This window comes from Pongo abelii, chromosome 2, assembly GCF_028885655.2.
Source record: "Pongo abelii isolate AG06213 chromosome 2, NHGRI_mPonAbe1-v2.0_pri, whole genome shotgun sequence".
NCBI classification, from domain to species: Eukaryota; Metazoa; Chordata; class Mammalia; order Primates; family Hominidae; genus Pongo; species Pongo abelii.
The window spans coordinates 160527371-160549246 of NC_085928.1; the positions used below are offsets into that span (position 1 = coordinate 160527371).

Sequence of the window (21876 nt, forward strand, 5' to 3'; positions counted from 1 at the left end):
TCTTTGTCCCCTTACCACCCTGGGGATGGGGAAGAATCATTCCAGTGGAGGACATTGTGCGGAAGGTGCTGATAGACGAGGTGAAACAGGACCACCTTTTCAAGAAGCCAATTACTTGGAGTCAATGTGAATGGTCATTTTGGCAGCTTAGACAAGAACCTTATTTTATTTAATTTTTTCACCATTTTGTTTTTTATTCATTAGATGAGACAGGACTGTTTGCCACAAAACAAATACTGGTATATACTCTCTAAAGGATTATTCTCTGGTCTTGATTAACCAAAGACAAAGATGCATTTGTGAGTGGGTCTGTGTGTGATCTGGCCTCTTTCTAGGTTGTGAGGAGGAAGAGACAGATCTTTTTTGTTCTCTCATTCTGCCCTTTCTTAGCCCTCAAAATGACCTGGTTTTCTTAACAGACATCATTAGAAATAGACTTTATAAAAGGAAGAAGATCCCTGTAAGATCAGTCAACATAAAGGAATTATCTCAACACTTAAACACTTACACATTGTAAGTGATCATAGATGAATTTCTCAGCGGCTTCTTCCTCTAAAAATTCAAACAGCTGGAGCTATAAATCAGGAACAGAAGATACAAATGAAAAGGAAGATGAAAGTTACATCTAAGAGATGTCAACTCACTGTTATTACCGCAAGTGGGTTTTTTGTTTCATTGCATAATCACATTACTAAAAACTGACATATTATCTTACGCAAGGCCATGCAAAACATACACAGTGAAACTGGGTAGCTACCAGCATCACTTCTACATTCCTCAGTTTAAAATCATGTAATATCTTGAGCAGTAAAACTAGAAAGAGATTTTTTCCTAATAGGTGAAATTTAGCTGTCTTTCAGACAGTGGATATGGAAATACCATTTATGATTATTTCAGATGGGAGAAATTCTTGGTCCTGGTGAATTCCTTAAGCAGGAATTTACAACAGGACTCTTTGTTATGTCTGCTTAGATCACTTACAGCCCTTGGTACCTGCCTCTTTGGAAGGCACCTCCGGTCACATCAGGAGCATGGATGGGGCCCCACCTGCATATGCATGGTAAGTCTATTACATGCTCAGGCTTCACTGGCCTTTCATCTGCCAGGACAAGGAGGACTGCACTTACTCGCTCAGTGAAATTGTCCACAGAGTAGTCCAGAGTCGACGCAACATAAATATCCTCAGTGACAAGACAGATGGTGGCCTTCTGAGCTGCTCCTGCAGCCCACAGGATGCCAGCAAGCGCCGCAGCCAGGGCTTGTTCCTGCTCCTTCTTGCTTATTTCACATAAGCTATAATGCAGAAGGCAGGAGTAGGAAACCATTGGAATGAACATCACCTAGCCACAGAGATGTGAAGTAATTTGCTCCTGGTCATTCACCTTCAAAGTCAGAGAGCAGTGATTTACACCCAGCTCACCTGGCTCCAAAGTTCCTGCCCTTGACTTTTATACTGCATTGAATACACTCAGGGTCTGTCTAGCCTTCCCAAGAAGTGGGAGCCAGTCTTTACACAGTGGGAGACCTTTACTCTGCTTATTTCCTAAATACTTAACATTGAGAACTGTAGTCTTTATAAAGAAACAAGTGATAAAGATTTATTAATTAACTCAGCAATGATTTATACAATCCGTCTAGCTCTGTGGTGATACAGAAATGAGTAACAAAAGGTCAGGCACCGTGGCTTATGCCTGTAATCCCAGTACTTTAGGAGGCTGAGGCAGGTGGATAACTTGAGGTCAGGAGTTCAAGACCAGCCTGGCCAACATGGCGAAACCCTGTCTCTACTTAAAATACAAAAATTAGCCGGGCATGGTGGCAGGCACCTGTAGTCCCAGCTACTTGGGAGGCTGAGGCAGGAGAATGGTTTGAACCCGGGAGTCAGAGGTTGCAGTGAGCTGAGATCATGCCATTGTACTCCAGCCTGGGTGACAGAGTGAGACTCCATCTCAAAAAAAAAAAAAAAAAAAAAGTCAAGGAGCCTAATACTCCAAAACCATATGGCAAGATAGAATGAGAATAACAGAGTGCTATGAGAAAACACGGGAAGTAGAGACACCTTGTGACTGGGGGGCTCAGGAAGGCTTCGTGCAGCGTGTCTACAGACGTAGTTACTTGTTCACATTTATTTAATATTTGCCATAGGCCAAGTACAGTGCTGTGCTAAGTGCCTTACCTTTATGTGGCAAATGCATGTGTTCCATTTGAATTCCCTGTGATCCATTTTACTTAGGAGATGGACTCATCCTCCAGCTACTCTGGGTACGGTGGCTCCCATTTTTCTACTTTCTCTGAAGGATTGAAGCCACCTTGCCCAGAAGTGACCGGAATTTATGCCTCCTCCCTAAGGATGGCCCACAGCCAGTGCCTCATTGGAGCAAGAGGTACAGAAGGCCTGTTCCCTCATCTGAAGATGGGGCAGGCTCCGCAGTGCAGTCCATGCACCCGAGCTCCCATGGCATCAGACTGACATTGCTGGAAGCCAAGTCTTCCTCAGCTTCTCCTTCCCTGTCCCGGTTCCCTCACTCCCTTATGGTTTTCTCCTGAGGGCACTCCCTTAATAAATCACTTGCATCAAGAATCCACATCATGGGCTCTGCTTCTAGGGAAACTGGCAGTTCACAATCTTAGAATATATTATACATTTAGTTCCTCTTTGGGGGCAATAACTTTACCTGCCTGAGGGCAGAAGTATTTATATTTCCTTTAATATTTAGCATAGGGCTTTGCACATGATAGGGCAGAAGTATTTATATTTCCTCTAATATTTAGCATAGGGCTTTGCACATGATAGGGCAGAAGTATTTATATTTCCTCTAATATTTAGCATAGGGCTTTGCACATGATAGGGGTTTGTTAACTTCTAAGAATAAAGTAATTTGAATAAACTTGAGTTGATCTTTAAAAATAGGCAAAAACCAAACATCATACCTTTTCAGCCTGGTTAAATAGGAGGATTGGCCGGGTGCAGTGGCTCACGCCTATAATCTCAGCACTTTGGGAGGCCGAGGCAGGCGGATCACCTGAGGTCAGGAGTTTGAGACCAGCCTGGCCAACATGGTGAAACCCTATCTCTACTTTAAAAAAAAAAAAAAAAAAAAAAATACAAAAAATTAGCCGGGTGTAATCCCAGCTACTCGGGAGGCTGAGGCAGGAGAATCACTTGAACCTGGGAGGCGGAGGTTGCAGTGAGCTGAGATCATGCCATTGCACTCCTGCCTGGGGGACAAGAGTGAGACTTTGTTGCCAAAAAAAAAAAAATGGAGAATTGATCATTTATCGGGTTTTTATATCACCCCTTTGTTCCTCCCTAATTATTAGGTTAGAGCTTTCCATCAAATATGGACAAGTAGGCCCACCTGAGACCTGGTGCTTAATTCTACCTGACAGAGTGGTCTGCAGTAGAGCATAAAACCTGTCAACCTTATCTCTGCAAATGAACATTCAGAATGACTCCAGCAGAGCCCTTCCCAGTGGCAGAATCCAGCCTCTCTGGGACAGACAGGGCCATTTCTGTCTTAGGAGGTAGATTTCCTTTCTGAGACAACCTGAATTTTTCAGTTATGATTATTTAGCATATCAAGATTCTAGTGAAATGGGTAATTCAAGTACTTCTCACAGTCCTCTTACTTGCCAAGGTTACAGTCTTTTCCTTTCCTGGTAAACAGCAAGTATTTGATGATGGATCCTTGCACAGCCATCTGAATGCTTCGGGCCCCTCCCTAAAATGAGGAGAATGAATGACGAGGTGAAGAACTCTTGGAAATTAATGTTATCTATTCTTCTCTGCAGGCTTTTCCCTCCTGGTATCCCCCGGAGCTTTGCAAAGGGACACCATGCTATATTTGTGCCACTCCTCCCTGCGGCCGTGGCTGGTGCTGTGGCTGGGCTAGATTCTGCAATGCCTAGCATCTTTGTGGAGACCTGTGGACTGGTGACTGGGGGTGTACGGCTTCCTCCATCTTGCCTTCACCACGTCCCTGCTTCATGTTAGTTTTTTTTTTTTTTTTTGGTGGGGGGTGCAGTCTTGCTCTGTCTCCCAGGCTGGAGTGCAGTGGCCTGCCCTCATCTCACTGCAACTTCGCCCCCTGGGTTCAAGCAATTCTCCTACCTTAGCCTCCTGAGTAGCTAGGATTATAGGCATGCGCCACCACACCCAGCTAATTTTTGTATTTTTAGAAGAGACAGGGTTTCACCATGTTGGCCAGGCTGGTTTTGAACTCCTGACTTCAGGTGATCCACCTGCCTCAGCCTCCCAAACAGCTGGGATTACAGGTGTAAGCCACTGCACCCAGCCCATATCAGATTTTTAGATTTGTTACAAAGTAATTTTAAATAGTCTATTATCATTTAAGGTTAAACTTTACATTATAAATATATTTCTACATATGATTATAATGAAAACATGCATTTACATGGATGTGGACAGGAAGGATATATGGATAAGGAACATGGGAATAAGGTTTTTTTAAAATTATAAACTGGCTATTACCTTTCCCACTTCCAGAGTGAAAGCTAGTTTGGAAGAAGGATCATGGAACCTGAAATAGGCCTTTTTCCAGTTATAGCTGAAGACATGGACTGTGTTTCCAAACAGGATCTGCCGCAGCTTCTGAAAAGAGGGGAAAGAAATGATTCAACCAAAGAGAATTCTTCCTAGACATATTCCTCATGGTGAAGTCAAGGAGGTGGGCCTCGTTCCCTTCTACATTCAGGTTTACATATTACTCTAGTCCCCGATTTTAATTGTCTGAACTCCTGAGCAGAAGATGTCTAGACAACATTTGTCCCTCATGTCTCTCCTTCCTTTGCCAGGCATCTACCTTGTAGTTCACTGTGGCTGCTCTGTGTCTACAGCTCTTGCCCCATACCCATGACTTGTAACCCCTGCCTCTCCCATCTTGGGCTTTTGTCTCTCACTCCAGAAAAAAGGAACAGTCAGGATCTCATGTTTCCAGCCTGGTACAGTAGCGATTTAAACAAGCATTCTCTGTCCCATTGTCTTTGAGGTTTTCCTATACTCTGCAGCACGTTGAGATTCAAGAGGATGTTTTACAGCTTCCCAGAAAAATGGGAACAAGACTTTTTATAAACCAAATGTATGAAAAAAAGGGAATCTATTCAAAATCAAAGACTGATTGATCATTTAGCATGTACTAGGTCTTGTGTGGGATATAGTTATATAAAAAGTCTAACACCCCACAGCTATGTACAAGACAGAACATGTGACTTTCCATAAGATAAGTAAAAAGTACTATGAGAAAACAGAGGGAGGAGAGAGAACTTCTGACTGAAATACTCAGGAAGGCTTCATGGAAGAACTGGCATTTGAACGAGGCTGGTCAACGGCATCTAGCATTTACTGAGCATTTTCTATGAACCAGGCACTGGAATAAGTGCTTCCCATTTATTCCCTTCATCTAATTTTATGAAGTAGGTGCTATTATCCAGCTTTTATCCAGATGAGGGAACCGAAGCCCAAATAAGTTAGAGTATTTGCCTTTGTTCACTCAGTTAGTAGACACAGCTGGGTTTTTACCCATTCTCTTAATACCTGCCCTACTTTAATCATATAAGTGTCATCTTTATGATTTCTATCATTTTTGTGTACCAACCATTATCTAATTAATACTTCAGGAGGCTGAAGATAGGGCCCCAATCTGTTCTAGCTTATAGGATTTCTGCTGAGAAATCTGCTGTTAATATGATAGGTTTTCCTTCATAGATTACTTGGTGCTTCGGTCTCACAGCTCTTTTTTTTGTTTTGTTTTGTTTTGAGACAGAGTCTCGCTCTGCTGCCCAGGCTGGAGTATGGTGTCACGATCTTGGCTCACTGCAACCTCAGCCTCTGGGTTCAAGTGATTCTCCTGCCTCAGTCTCCTGAGTAGCTGGGATTACAGGTGTGTGCCACCACACCTGGCTCATTTTTGTGTTTTTAGTAGAGACAGGGTTTCACCCTGTTGGCCAGCCTGTTCTTGAACTACTGACCTCAGGTGATCTGCCCGTCTTGGCCTCCCAAAGTGCTGGGATTACAGGCATGAGCCACCACACCTGGCCTTGTCTCACAGCTCTTAAGATTCTTTCCTTCATCTTAACTTTAGATAACCTGATGACAATGTGCCTAGGTGATAATTTTTTTGCAATGAATTTCCCAGGTGTTTGTGCTTCTTGTATTTGGATGTCTAGGTCTCTAGCAAGGCTGGGGAAGTTTTCCCCTATTATTTCCCCAAATATGTTTTCCAAACTTTTAGATTCCTCGTCTTTCTGATTATTCTTAGAATAATAGAAGAATGCTGATTATTCTTAGGCTTAGTCATTTAACATAATCCCAGACTTCTTGGAGGCTTTGTTGATATTTTTGGATTCTTTTTTCTTTGTCTTTGTTGAATTGGGTTAATTTGAAGACCTCGTCTTCAAGCGCCGAATTTCTTTCTTCTACTTGTCCAATTCTGTTGCTGAGACTTTCCAGAGCATTTTGCATTTCTAGAAGTGTGTCCATTGTTTCTTGAAGTTTTGATTGTTTTTTTATTTATGTTATCTATTTCCTTGAATATTTCTCCCTTTACTTCTTGTATCATTTTTTGGATTTCCGTACATTGGGCTTCGCCTTTCCCTGATGCCTCCCTGATTAGCTTAATAACCAACCTCCTGAATCCTTTTTCAGGTAAATCAGGGATTTATTCTCAGTTTGGGTCCATTGCTGGTGAGCTAGTGTAATTTTTTGGGGGGGAAGGGGAGCATTAAAAAACCTTGTTTTGTCATATTACCAGAGTTGGTTTTCTTGTTCTTTCTCATTTGGGTAGGCTCTGTCAGAAGGAAAGTCTAGGGCTGAAGGCTGTTGTTCAGATTCTTTTGTCCCACAGGGTGTTCCCTTGACATAGTACTCTCCCCTTTTCCCATGGATGTGGCTTCCTGAGAGCTGTAGTGATTGTTATCTCTCTTCTGGATCTAGCCACCCAGCAAGTCTACCAGGCTCCTGGCCAGTATTGAGGGTTGCCCGCACAAAAGTCCTGTGATGTGAACCGTCTGTGAGTGTCTCAGCCATGGATACCAGCACCCGTTCTGGTGGAGGTGGCAGGGGGGTGAAATCTATCTAATTAATACTTTTCACTAGCTTGGGACACATTTTGTAACTTGGAATCTATTTATTTAAGAAGGACACTTTATATAACTTCCTTAAATGGAAATCAAAATCATTTGCCATACATGATAAAAATATAATGAAAATAAAACAATGCTATAAATTACAGCTAGAAACTGCTGCCTGTGAAAGCTCTGACTGGGCCTTGTACTCTTAATAATTTAAAAGGGAGGTAAGAAGTATTAAAGAGGTGTGAATGTGTACTGCCCTTTACTGTACTGTCCTTCTCTCTGACCTGTCAGAGTGGACAAGGGGATCACTTTCTCACTAGGTAACTCAATGATATGTAACACGTTGCTTAATGCCATATCCCTAGAAGCACCCCTTGTTCCAGCACAGACACACATCTCACACTCTGGAACATGCCACACACCAGCCTGTTACCTGTAACAGAGGGGAGACTAGACAGAGAGAAAGATCTACAAACATGCACACATCAGTACCTGGGGTGTCCCTGGATGAGGAGTAAGTGTTCTATGTGACTGGAACTGTGTGTGTGTGTGTGTGTGTATGTATGTGTGTGTGTGTAGGCCAGCCAAGGGGTAGGAAGAAGAGTAGAAGCTCAGATTGCAAAGTACCCTGGGCCTGATCCTGGATGACTTTGAATATCATATTCAGGCACTTGCAGCCAGTCAAAGAGTGTGGATAAACGGAGCATGGAGCTCAATGGGCCCAGAGCTGAGGTGCCTTTTCCCAGCTGTGCATGCAGCAGGCCTCAAGAGTAGGCTCTACAGGTTTCTAAAAAGGAAAGACGCGGGAGAAGCATGCATCTGTAGTGTTCTTCCTATGTTGGCCTAGGGGCTGGTTTAAGGTTAGAATTTATTTCCCGGCCATCTCTACTTCCACCCTCAGAAGAAAAGGTTGTCTCTACCGAGAAAAGGGGGCAGGTGCACTTCAGGGTGAGCAAGGACCCACTTGAAGAAAAACTATGTGTTCTCTGTCTCAATGCAACAGCACTTCAAGGAGAGGCAGTGAACAGGCACAGAGGCTGCTCTGGAAGACACAGACTTGGTGTGTGCTACGGTCAAAGAGAGCCCTAGACCCAGAACATCCCCAGGACAGGCATTGAAAACTAATGGAAAATGTTTCCCTGACATTGAGATTGGACTGCACAGAAAGACAGCTCCCGACTCAAGGGCAAAGAAGCCCCAGTTCTGCTCCTTACCAACCATGTGAACTTGGACAAATTGCTGAACCTCTCTAAGACTTAATTTACTTATCCAGAAATGGGGTAACCCCTGCTTGGTCCACATCCTGGCTATTATTGAAAGAGAAGCATGGCAAAGGGCTTTGGGAACCGTAAGTGCTAAGTAAATGTAGGGTGTTATTACCTTTGTGAAAACACAGCCTGTCTACACAGGAACATCTTGTGCTGTATGGAAGAAAGTCCCAACACAGATGGAAAAAGACCAGAGACTGGCAGCAATAAGAGAGGAAAAGCTGTGTATAAATGTGGAAGATTAAGACCGTTGAGACGAAGAAGGCTTAGAATTTAAATTCAATTTTAAAAGTTCTGCAAGCCAAACCACACTCTTGTTTCTGTTGCCAGTTCCCACCTCTAACTTAGAAGCTTCTCTCTCCAGCTGTCCCTCTGAGGAGGCCTAAAAACAGAGGGGCTGCAGGTGTCTCTGGCCAGGCCCCATTGGCCAGTGTGACAAAGATGACCCAACTTACTTGTGTAACATTTACTTTCCAATATCAGATATTATTTATAATGAGATTAACTTGACACATAATTACATGTGCTGTTGTGCTGTCTATTAACTAGAAACAGATGGTAAATGGTCCTCATAAGTGGCTGCTATGATTATTATTAACATAATCAAGCATGGTTTATAGTTTTTCTCTTTGTGCTTTGCTAGTATTCTATATTTGTGAAGAATTCCTTTCTTTCCTGGCACTTTGTTCCATTTGATTGCTATGATGACAGTGATGGTGATCATCATTTACATACACACATTTTATACACACATTCAAAGATAGAGGCCCTGAATCATTCTTTCCAACAGGTTTAATGTTCTTACCCTGACTGTCTTGTACTTTGTCCCGGGTTTACAGCTTCCCTGTGACCACCTACCCACCCCTAACTTGAGATAGACTAATCCTCTTTAAAGCTCCTTCCCTAAATCTCTTCTTGCCTTATGAATTGCTAGACCATCATGGAATCAGAGATTCCAAGATGTTTTAAGAAGACATTTCTATCCTAGACCAACTAACAGAGTAGTAGACTCTTCATTCTATCATGTTCGCCATCAATTTCTTAGCATCTGGCATAGTGCCTGGTATGTAGTAGGCTCAAAATAGGTATTTGTTGAATTTTTAAAATTCTAATTTGACTCTTTCATTTTGCAGTGAAAGGACTAGAGGCCTAGGTCAGCTAAGTGGCACATGCAAGGTCACGTATATAGTAAATGGCAGTGCCAGGACCCAAATGCAAGCCTTTCAACTTGTACCAGCCAGCGTCCCAGCAGGAAACAGATGGCATTCTCAAGTCAGATAATTAATTTGAGGAACACTTAAGACAGAGACTATTTATAAAGATGTGGGCTCGGTGTGGGGACACCACAATGGCTAATGCAGTGTCCCAGCAACAGTGGGAAGTCATTATGACCCCTAGACCTGAAGGAGCACACAAGGGAATGGTGACTTGAACCAGAAAGGAGAGAGTCCTGGGGAGAGGACTGCCATGAGAGGAGAGGGACTCAGCTAGCCACGAGCAACCCGACTTCACTTCCCTTCCCTCTCTTCAGTTTCCTTTCAGGGCTCCCCATTGCTCAAACTCAACAGGAAGCCAGAGGAGGAGGGCGCCCTGCTGATGGAGGTCAGTCTTGCTATAGGCCAGCCTCTCTACTGGGCAGAGAGTAGGTTGGAGAAGAGTGGACCATGCATCTGGAGGGGCACACAAAGGACACCTCTACTCTAGCCTGAGGTGCGCTAGAGGATTATCCAGAGGCACTGAATTCATTAACTCACACCTATCAAGACCCATCTATGAGCTAGACCTTATGGGGGGACACCAGGCTGTGCTTCCTTCTCCCGAAAAGCACACCCTGCCTATTATCCCATTTCAGAGCTTCATTCATTCGAGTCTCTCCAGAATATTTTGGTCTCTTGGTATTGTATTTTTACTATGATTCTTCTGGATGATATTGCAGCTACAGAAATGTGTTCAAGGCTGAGTCCAGAAAAGGGCCTGGGAGTGTGAGAGGGTGGGAAACTGCCACTGGAGAGAAGGAAGGTCTTTAGGTGGGGCTGGTGGAATAGCCTAGAGGCGATGCTCACCTTTCCCACGATTTCACCTGAGCCAGCAGCCTTGGCCAGAGTTTGTTCCACCACATATGTTCAAAGATGTCAGGCTGGAGGAAGGAAGAAAGCTGTAGTATTGGAAAGAGGACAGCAAAAGGTGAGAAACAGGAGAGCTAAGGAAAGCGAAGGTGCATAGGGTGCTTTACCCAACCTCCACTTTCAGAGAAGATTCCCAGCAAAGAGACAGTGTGTGCCAATGTCAGGAAATGCCATGCATCCATAATCCAAACAGAGAAGAGAAAAGAATAGCAGAATGACAACAAAAGGCATTCTGGAGTGGTATTAGGATTCAATAGCTCTGACAATTTGCCAGGTGGCTGCACTGCTGAAACATCGATTAGAATTGGTCAAGCTTCCAAACTGCCTCCCTAGAACAAGCATATTTAGAATCCCAAGCTTGTCATCCTGAATTCCCAGTATGTGTTTAATTAATGCTACTGCTATTTAAAGGACTCACGATCATCTGGCCCATATAATGGGAATAAATCCAAATTTATTTTTTTTTAAAGAAAAATCAATTATCTCTATTTCTGGGACTTTCTTAATACCCCATCAACTTCATTTCTAAATCTTTTGTCTCCTAGCCTTTTCCAAAGGGAGAACATTACCTTGGCGTAGTCATGGGGCGGTCCCCAGTTGCTTCGTGTTTGTGTTTGTAAATAAGTGAGAATATTCAGATTCAGAGTTTTTTTGCCTCCCCAATACAGAGAAAGACTAGAAGATTTTGCAAACATCTGTGAATGCTTTTTCTATTTTTAAAATTTGTGTGTGTGTTTAAAAAATAGTATATTCACGTGGTTCAAAATCCAGAGAGACAAAAAGGTATGCGGTGAAGACTCCCTGCCATCCATGTCTCCCTTGTACCCACTGTTGTGTTTTAGGAAGCCTTCTGGAATTACTTCTTTTACAGGCAAGTATCAATATAGAATCATAATTGTCTCTCATTTTCACATAAAAGGTAGCCTATTTTTCAGATATCTGTAAATTTTAAAATGACATTCTCCAAAGAAATTCATTGCAGAAGGCAAGAATACATTTTTATTAAAGTTTTTCATTAAAAACATTTCCTTGTCAAGTAAAATGCAGATAGTTGCTCTAACTTCTGGTCTATACCACAGTGTAGGCAGCAGAATCACTGAGGCCTGGAGGCCCTGGCAAGGATTACATATTATCTGTCTTTGTTGCTTGAAAGGACAGCGATTAAGTATCTATATAAGATACAAGTTAAGGCTCCATCCAGATGTTTCAAGGCCAGTGAGCTGAGTACAGTGTTCCAGGAGCTCTGCATACCTGTCCATCTTCCTGTGACTTCAGGCATTTGAGCAAAAAGAGGGAAGCAAGGTGGATTGAGGCAGATAGATTTTCTTTCTTTTCTTTTCTTTTTTTTTTTTTGACAGAGTCTCACTCTGTTGCCCAGGCTGGGGTACAGTTGTGGGATCCTGGCTAACTGCAACCTCTGCCTCCTGGGTTCAAGCGATTCTCCTGCCTCAGTCTCCTAAGTAGCTGGGACTACAGGCATGTGCCACCATGCCTAGCTAACTTTTGTATTTTTAGTAGAGATGGGGTTTTGCCATGTTGGCCAGGCTGGTCTTGAACTCCTGGCTTCAAGCAATCCCCCTGCCTCAGCCTCCCAAAGTGCTGGGATTCCAGATGTGAGCCACCATGCCCTGCCGAGGCAGATAGATTTTTGACAACGAGAAAGAGCAAGTGAGGCCTCCCAGTGCATCTGTACTGCAAGTGTGATGGTGGAGAAAGTTGTTCGGTGAAGCCTGGGAGGTTTTGTATGATAAAAAGGAATCCAGGGGCTGTGTGGTCCCTGCATCTGATTGTGTCCTGTCTCGGGGAGCTTAAGGAAAGGTCGTATCGAAGCTGGAAATACCGCAGTCAGGGTCACCAGCCTTCATTCTCAAAAAGCAGACGGAAACTCTGTGTTAGGCTTCATGTGGTTTAGCCGGAAGGAGTTTTAGTTCCCACTCATCCTCTCAGCTGGGATCTTGTGTTCAGTGCACAAACTGTGCAACTCGATGTACGTGGCAGCCCTGACTGCAGGGCCAATGTTGCTGGTCTTTGCCCAGATGCCTAGGCTTGTCCTGGGTTGTTTCTACAAACATGCATGTGTGACAGCACATCCTCAGGAAGAAGGTCCCTCTTCCAACTCTCATTCTTAAGGCCCTGAGTAGAGGTCCCTGCCTGAGCTTCTAGGATGTAATGTGGAGGTTTAGAAGATAGGGTGATGATGGGGAAATTGTCTTGAGAAGTCCCGAGTTTCATTATGATTTCAAGGGCTACACTGGAGGGCAATCCAATGGGAGGGGCATCTCAGCCTCTCTGGTACTTTTACCTTGGCTTGACCCTTGCCTCTGCTTCCCAAGTTTCCAATGGCATCTTTTTGACCATGACAGCTGGTCCTTTGGACATTTGCCAAGGCATTGCCTCCAGCTTTGGCCTATTTGACCCAATGAGATGCCTTTAGTTTTGCCTCCTGGCTGGATCTCTGCCTCAGCCCCTTGCCCCTACCCTGGTGAAGTCTTGAATTGAGCAAATGGTCCCCGGGACCAATAGCTTACAGATCCTGGTGATTTGGATCCTGAAATGTCATGTTCTTTTCAAATCTGCATATTAGTTGGTAGCCCCAGAAAACTGTTTCTTTCTTGAGATTAGCTACTTGCCCAGGACATGGCCTAACAAGTTTCCCCATCTCTCTCCCTCCTGCATGCATACAGGTGGGGTACTTTCTTACACATCTACATTGTCTTATACATTTGCAGCACTCCACAGTCTGCCACTTAGAGAGTCTGTCCTATCCTACCTTCTATAGTGAGTTATTTGAATGTAACTCACTCACTCCCTCAAATTTCACTGTCAAATTGAAGAAGTGAATAAAGAGAGATGCAGAGTTCGGGAGGAAAGAGCTGTACTACCACCAGTGTCCTTGAAGAATACCATAAATAAGTCATTTTAATTATATTCTCCTTTTACCAATAACAACCATCTGTAGTCTTATCTTCAATATATTCTCACATGACTGGAGATAAGATTCCCCAGCCTTGTTGTTTTGGGAAGATTACGTTTCATTTCATGTTTAATTGACAAGCTATACTTACCGTGGCCATTGCTAGGGAGATAGGAAAGCCACCCAGTTTTGAAGAGATGATAGAGGGGTTGGGAATAGAACAAAGGCCACTTGATGGCAAATGTCCTTGTCCTTTGGGCTGAGATATTCCTGTTCCATCTTCATTTTCATCAGCAGATGTATGGTTGCCTTCATGATTCTGTGCAAATACCACCCCCACAAAAGACAAAGCAAACAGAGCTGGTGATGACCTTGTTTAAAATTTTCTCTTTCTCTCTCTGAAATACCAGTGTTCAGAAAATGTTGTCTCACTTTTAAAGAAGTCTGAAAATTGTGATAAATAGCAATAAAAGAGTCAGAAAAATCCCAGTGTCTGTGTCAAAGGGGTTTCTCATAAGGGTTTATGTGACTTGGAGAGGTTAAATGTAACTATGGAAACATAATTAATGCCATCAAGACCTTGACTTGAAATTATGTTTAGAGAAGAATGTAAATGTCACTGTCTCTTGTTTTGAGAAGACAACATTTTATAAACTTTGTACGAATCTTTCCAGTTTACACAAAGTGTTTCTCATTACATGGTTAACTGGCCAATAAATGAAGTCAGGTTGTCTCTTTTTAATTCTTTCAGATTCCTACTCCCCAACAAGTGAGTATAATCGTTCTTTTTCCTTAAAAAAATCCACCCTCTACCTTTAAAAAAATTTATTTTCGCTTTTCTTGACTTATTCTCATGACATGTCACTATAAGTTAGCATCAACTCTTCTTCAAATTTACTTAGCTTATATGCTAATGTTGTGAAACAAATCTGTCCTATTGGTGGCTGAAACATGAGGGAAACCGCCTTCTTAGTTTTTCTGTATTCCTAGAGGCAAAGATTCTTTCTTATCTCAGAAGCACAGCATTCAAGTCACAGACTACTGATCAGCTAAGATGCATTTTGTAAATCAAATGGAAAATCTTTACATTTGTGCCAATGGGTTTTTCCCACCTTGTGTAAAGCATAACTTGACGTTTTTTCTTTTAAAGATTGTTTTATCTTTTGAATGTTCTATCCCCCTAAATGATAGATATCTCCATTTAATACTTCCAAGACTAAAATAGAAGCATTATTGCTCTGATTCTAATTTAGACTGTGGTTAAGAAAGTTTTAGCATAAATAAGACTTTTGATCATAGGCTACTTGGGGCAAGAAGCTTTAGCATTATAGTTAAAATATTAATGATTCAATTGCTTGATCATATATACTAGTGCCATGAAAACCACCTTCATATTTTATGCTGTGTTTGCTCAGTGATTGAAGTAGTACCTGAAATACAAAGTCCCTTACCTTCTGACCTTTTCAGTTTACATGAGGTACAAACATCTTTCATCTTATATTGTATATCAGATTTTAAAATACCTTTTTAGCACCAGAATTCAGTCATCTTTCTCTTATTTTAAAATGGTAAAGGAAAATGATTTTTCACAAGCAAATAAAGATGATAACTATTTTCAAAACTGCTTTTCTTCAGGGACACAGAAGCACTTGGTTGTCAGAATCCAGTGTTATTTCACAAATGTGGGAACTTTAGATTTTAATATTACCTTTTTTTCTAAAATAATAACCATATGATGCTCTTAATGATAAAAACATAGCTCTTAGAAGTAGAAAGAGAAATCCATAAAAAAGCACAAGAAAAAATCTTCGACAGGCTTTCTAGTTTTATGTTTTCACGCGTTAAATGCCAGTGCCTGAGTGACATTATGTGCAAAGAATAAATGCAGATTATGCTGTTAATGTGATTGTTTGAAGAAGCAACTAAAGGAGAACACACTGGCTTTGGGAAAAGTAATTACCTGAGGAGTTGTATTATTGGTTCCCAACCTTTAAATGAAAGAGAAAACATCAAGTAAATTACTCACTCTCTTCAAACCTCACATCCACAAACCTCCCAAACCCCAACTTTGCTGGGGAAGTCTCTGTCCACGAATAGTTATGCCTGAAGCATTTTAAAGGTAAATCTATAAAGGAAATTTCTCATGTTGCAAGCTTATAAGTTGATTACTTAAACACAGAAAATTCCTTTGTTTCTAAAGAAATGAGAGAATGAGAACACCTTACCTGTGATAACTAAAGATTTCCCTCCATTTGTCAAGGAATGAAATTTTCCTTGAGATCTCCTCTAAATCCAGCTGTTCGGAGCTTTGTTCCTGGCCCAAGACCTCCATATCCATTTGGATAATGGGAGGAACTGAAAACGGGAGTTCTTATGATGGGAGAGAGAGGTCGGGCTGTGGAGAAGCAAGTGAGGTGGCTGAAACAGATGGCTAGAGGAAGTGTGCCACCCCTACTTTGACCAGCAAAGAGATCACTCCACACAATTGCTGCTCTGAACGCACTGTAAGCCCCTGCTATCAGATCATGATTAAACTTTCATTAGAGGTAAAATAGTCTGTGTATTTTTGTTCACTATATAGGGACCATGAATGTTTAATCCAAGACATAGATTTATAAACAAAGGGATTGCAATTATCTGTATCAAAGCAATTGGGATAATTTAATTGGTGAGAGATACTATGCTGGTGGTGGAATGTGATAGTTTTTTATGCTGTAATGCCTTCTTGGAAGTGTTTGTGGAGCAGAATACATAGCCAAAAGTGAGTAAAAACCATCCTGCTGACATCAGAAAACTTTATCAACTACTGTTGGATAATATACAGGCCAAAAAAGACACTGGCCAACTGGCATTTGCTGTAGAGTTTAGTACACAGAAATCTTGCACAGTTGAAGAACTGGTCTGATTTGTTTCAGGGAGAAATCCGAAAGTTATATCATTATATCTCTTCTTGTTGGCTTAGTGAATTATAGCTGCAGTCACTGGTATAATAAAGAATATTGATGGTTTTGATGATTAATTTTATGTGTCAACTTGGCTAGGCTGAGTTGCCTACATGGTACTTATGTAAACACCAATCTAGATGTTGCTATGAAGGTCTTTTTTAAAAGATGTGATTAACATTTATATCCGTTGACTTTGAATAAAGCCAATTACTCTTTGCAATGTGGATGGACCTTATCTCGTCAGTTGAAGGCCTTAAAATGGTCCCCCAAGGAAGAAGGAATGCTTCAGACAGGCTTTGGATTCAAGACTGAAACATCAACTCTTCCCTGGGACTCTAGACTGCTGGTCTGCCCTGCAATTTAAATTTTTAGACTTGCCAGCCCTCACAATTGCATGACTGCCATCACAATTGTATATATGTATATGTGTGTATATATATTGCCTATTGGCTCCATGTCTCTGGAGAACCCTAATATAATGGTGTTTATCAAAAACAATACTGGTTACCAGTAAAAGTTTTCTCTTGCTCCTTCTGACTTGGTTGAATATAAATCTTGGACCTCTTCAATAAGAGGTTGTTTTCTCTATAAACATTTCTAATCATGAGTTATATAAAATCCTGGGAATGCTAAGAGGTCAAGACAAAGAGGCTATCTGGATTTATTGTGACTAGAGCGGTCAGGGTTGAGGGGACTGGTTATTTATAATATTGCAAAGACCTTGAAACATAGCAAGGCACTAAAGAAACCAGAGGTGGGTTTAGGTGTCCACAGTCTTGCTTAGGAGTGCTCTACCACCAGTTTCTTCAACTAATTTTTGGTGGTGGCTTAACCACCTCATTTCCACAGGTCTCAGAAATGTCCATCAGATTTACTATTTTTATTATAAACATAAGAGACCTAAATAAATCATTTTTTATTTCCCTTCACTAACCATAAAACCTTTTTTTTTTTTTTAAAAAAAGGCACTTCACTATTGTTTTCCTGTTTATAGTTTTATAATTTTAATAGTGGCATCAGTATTAATATTTATTGGGCACCCACAGTGTAGAAAAAAATAAGAAATTACATAATTCTTGTTCTCAAATAATATGATGAGAAATGTTCTGGAATTTCCTATTTAAAAAATCATATTGAAAAATAAATTCTGGATCTGCTGTTTAAATTATTTAACAACCCAAAACCAGATGAGCGGAGCAGCTAAGGAAACTATTTTTTAAAGACTTATTAAATCTGTGTATTTTTGGCTACATCTGTGCCCTAATTTACAGAGAATTCTGTAAAGGTAGAAGCATAAATCCCAATGATTAGATAACTTACCAATAAGCCATCCTGTTGAGTTCAATAAATGTATTTTGACTCTTCCCTACACACCAGTGACTTGGAGGTCCCAAGGTGAAGCAGATGTGGTTCCTGCTCTTCCTAGTGCAAGAAATAGACACGCAGCAAGGAAAATGCAGTGGAACAGCAGGAGCACAGGGGATGGGCAAGACAGCAGGGTAGTTAAGAGCATGGGATCTGGGCCCAAACTGCTTAGTTTTGAATCATGGTTTCACCTCTTACTTGTTGTATCACCTTAGACAGTTTATGTAATCTCTCTATGCCTCAGTTTATTCATCTATGAAATGGGGATAATTTCATATCTTTACCATATTGAGACTTCTATGAGCATTGTATATCACTCTATTTGTTTAGATCTTATTTGTCTTCCCATTGTTTATTTAGACTTAATCCCCAGGAGTGAAATGACTGAATCAGATAATGTGGTCATTTAAAGACATTTGACACAAATTACCAGGTCTCAACACTGTTTGTGATCATCTCTTGCCCAGCCCTCTTATTACTTTTATCCCAGGGTGGAATTCGTGATCTCATTTTTCAATAAAGAAAGTGCTGTCTTTCCTTCCCCCACCTTTCTCTCCTCTTTCAGTTAGGTCCTTCATATGGAAAGGGCTGGTCTCTGGAATACACAAAGGGTTAAGAATGCAATTGAGCCACATCCAGAGAAAAGCAACATTCTTTGGGGCATTTTATTAAAAGACTTAGAGCAGGAAGCCTGGCTGCAAGAAAAAGGGTGGGAAGCAGAGGTGGGGTTGGAGGATCCTGGACCAGGTCTGGAGAGAGGAGGCAAGGGAGGGTACAGAAATATGTGGAATCTGAGATTTCTCTCTTCCATTTTTATGTGCTTGCTCCCTCCTTACAGCATATGAAGTCATCTAAAGCTCTTATCCCAAGACTGCTCCTGATGCAGCAAAGGATTGGGACTAAATATGGGGTATCAGGCAGTAAGGGGTCTGCAGCAGCAAAAAGAAAGCACAAGTACAAAGCAGGGGCCGTGGTGGAGAAGGAGAGTTTCTGTGGCGCCGCAATGGGGGGATAGATAGTGGAGGGTCCGAAATCATCCACCTATAAAGGAAATGCACTGTGTGAGTGCAGAAATCTGCAGCTGAGTCCGTTTGCTTTCTTTGTGGATAATTTTTAAAAATATGAACGATATCATGAGAAAAGCTAGTATGTATTTCAAACCTGGAAATTGATACGTAAAATTTAATGCCATTAACATTTGCTATAGTCTCCCAGAAAGCTCTGACTGATCTTTACAATTATTTACTCAATTTAGCCTTATAGTTAAAGTTGAAAACCTTGGGCTTGCAAGCGTTTTGACTAGCTTGCAAAATCATCCCCAACCTCTCTTCTTGCTGTTTTCATGTGATGTTTCATAAACAGAAATCTGAAAGCAGAATTTTCGAGGCTTTTGATTTTTTTAAAACAAAATCTCGTTAGCATTTAATTAACCTTATCCCTGGAAAGCTCTTCCTTAGGATTAAGTTAAATCCTTTATGCTTTAATTACCATGCATTTTCTTTAGTAATACTTTCTGTGGAGATGGAAATTTCCTGATTATATCCCTTCCTAAAAGAATTCTGCCAATCCACTGGAAACTAGAAGATGGCTGAAATATTCTCCCTTTGTTCTTTGGTGCTATAGGGAGGAGGAAGAAGGTGGAGGTCAGACCCAGGGTGAAATCCCAGCTCCTCCTCCATGACTGTATAGCCTTGGAGAAGTCACTTAGGGTCTCTGAGCTTCACTTTCCACACTTCTTTGACTTATAGAGTCATGCTGTATATGACTTATATAAAAACTCCTAACCTTTAATCAACATTTTCTTGGCTCTTATATGTTAAACTCCTTTAAACATTTTATTTTTTCTGGAGGAAATAAAACCCATTTTATCTTTCATGCCTTTGTGTGTTTTAGCAGTGGCAGAATGAGTCAGGGACACGGTTAGAAGTCAAAAGTCCTGAAGTGAAGAAACATAGGCATTCGTCCCAACTCAGTACCTCAGTCATTGGCCTTTGGCTGGTCCCCTAGTCATTGGTATGGGCCCCAGTCATCATCTTCAAAGGCCGTAAAGACCAGTGTGGTATAATAGGAAATCTATATTTGGTCTGTCTCCCTGGTTCCTAAAACCCTTGGAATTTCCTGAGTGATGAAGGTGATAGAAGCATCTTTTATTCTAATGAGCTACTCTTAGTGGGCCCCTAAGCAGCTTCAGAACAGGGTGTTGTCCCCAGAAAGACCAAGCCTTGATTAGATGTTTGGAACTTTTAGCGCACACCCCAGCCTGTGGGGAAGAAAGAAGGGGTGGAGATGAGTTAATCACTAATGGCCGATGGCTTAATCAATAATGGCTATGTAATGAAGCCTCCATGAAAGTCCGTAAACAACAGGGTTTAGGGAAGTTCCAAGTTGGCAAACACATCCACATGCTAGGAGGGTGTTGCATCCCAACTCCACCAGAGACAGAGGCTCCTACACTCAGGATCTCCCCAGACCTGGCCTTGCATACATCTTCATTTGGCTGTTGATTTGCATCCTTTATAATAAACTAGTAAGTGTAAATAAAGTGGCTTCCTGAGTTCTGTGAGCCAGTCTAGCAAATTAACAAATTATCAGGGGGTCACGGGAACCCCTGATTCACAGCCAGTCTGTCAGAGGTACGGGTAACATGATCCTTGCAACTGGCATCTGAAGTGAAGGCAGTCTGTGGGACTGAGCCCTCACACCTGTGGAGTGTGACACTAACTCTGGGTAGTGTCAGATTGAATTGAATTGCAGGACACCTACTTAGTGTTGGGTGATTGGAAACTGGTTGGTGTGGTAAAATACCTCTCTCCTTTGGTGTCCAAAAGAACCTGGTAAGCAGCACTTGTCACACAGTTCCTGGAGTCACACTGGGTGGGAATCTGCTCCTCTTCTGTGATGGTTGTCCATTCTGTGTAACAAATTACCCCAGACTTGGCGGCTTAACACCACCCATATGTTATCTCACAGCTTTCAGGGGCCAGGAGTCTGGGCATGGCTTAGCCGGGTCCTCGGCTCAGGGTCTCACAAGGCAGCAGTGAAAGTGCTGTCCAGGTCTGCAGTCACGTCTAGACTTGGGATCCTTTCCTAAGCTCACATGGTTCTTGGCAGAACTCATTTCCTTGTGACTGTAGAACTTGTTTCTTCAAGACCAGCAGGAAAGAGGGAATCTCTGCTGCTTGAAATCTCTGATCCTGGGGAAACTGCTCTTATAAAGAACTCACTTGATGAGGTCAGACCCACCCAGGATAATCTCCCTTTTGATTAACTCAAAGTCAAACTGATTAAGGATCTTAGTTACATCTGCAGAATCCCTTCACCTTTGCCATATGTAATCATGGGAGTGACATCTCATCACCTTTGCCATATTCCACTGGCAAGAAACAAGCACAGTTCCTGCCCACGCTCGGGGGAGAGGATTCCTCAGAAGTATCACTGGTTGGTATTGGGGTGGGGTCACCCTAGCATGTGTCCACCACATCTATTTACTGGCAGTGATCTTGGGCCAACAATTTCACCTCTTTGCCTCAGTTTCTACTCTTATACAATGGGGATAACAATATCAGCTCTTTCACTAGGTCACTTTGAGGAATCATTAATTAATACCTGAAAAGCATTTAGAACAGTGGCACACAGCAAGAGTGCAATTACTTTTTGGTGTTTATCTTCAAAATAGGGACAATTCCTGCTTGGTTGGCCTCTTGGGGTTGCTATAAATCTTTCAGGGGCCTGGAAGTTTTCTGCTAACTGAAAAGGACTATGCAAACAAGATGGATTATTGTTTTAGGGTCTGTTTTTCATTTTATTTTGTCTTTATTGTTTAACCAGGACTCTTGTCTGTGAGGACCAAACTCAGTTTAAACTGTTAAGTAAAAAGGGAATTTAGTGTCTCATTTGATTTCAAAGGAAAAACTCAGTTTAGATGACTGAACACATATGCTCAAATGACACTGTTGGAATCTAGTCTCTCTCCACCTCTGGGCTGGCTTGCTTCTATGTGGGCTTTATTTTTAGGAAGGCTCTCCCATGATAGGAAAGACAACAGCTCCAGGCTTACTTGTATCAGATAAGCCACTCCAGCAAGAATACCCCTATTTCCTATTGGAAAATTTAGCAAAATCCCAGGATTGATTCTTATTGAGTCTTTTGCCCAATCTCTGTGACCA

At 41.8% G+C, this 21876-nt stretch overlaps 1 protein-coding gene across 1 annotated transcript in view; it reads right to left on the reverse strand.

Moving 5' to 3' along the window:
• MINDY4B (MINDY family member 4B) overlaps positions 1 to 16074 on the reverse strand; it is a 35513-nt gene extending 19439 nt beyond the window's left edge. Inside the window, exons 1-7 of the mRNA XM_024244967.3 lie at positions 15626 to 16074; positions 15361 to 15388; positions 13552 to 13719; positions 4493 to 4612; positions 3631 to 3722; positions 1128 to 1293; positions 509 to 574 (exon numbers count right to left, since the gene is read on the reverse strand). Of these exons, the coding sequence (XP_024100735.3) occupies positions 509 to 574; positions 1128 to 1293; positions 3631 to 3722; positions 4493 to 4612; positions 13552 to 13719; positions 15361 to 15388; positions 15626 to 15738 (753 nt within the window). The 5' untranslated portion in view covers positions 15739 to 16074. The remainder of the gene's footprint in view (positions 1 to 508; positions 575 to 1127; positions 1294 to 3630; positions 3723 to 4492; positions 4613 to 13551; positions 13720 to 15360; positions 15389 to 15625) is intronic.
• Positions 16075 to 21876: the final 5802 nt, after the last annotated feature.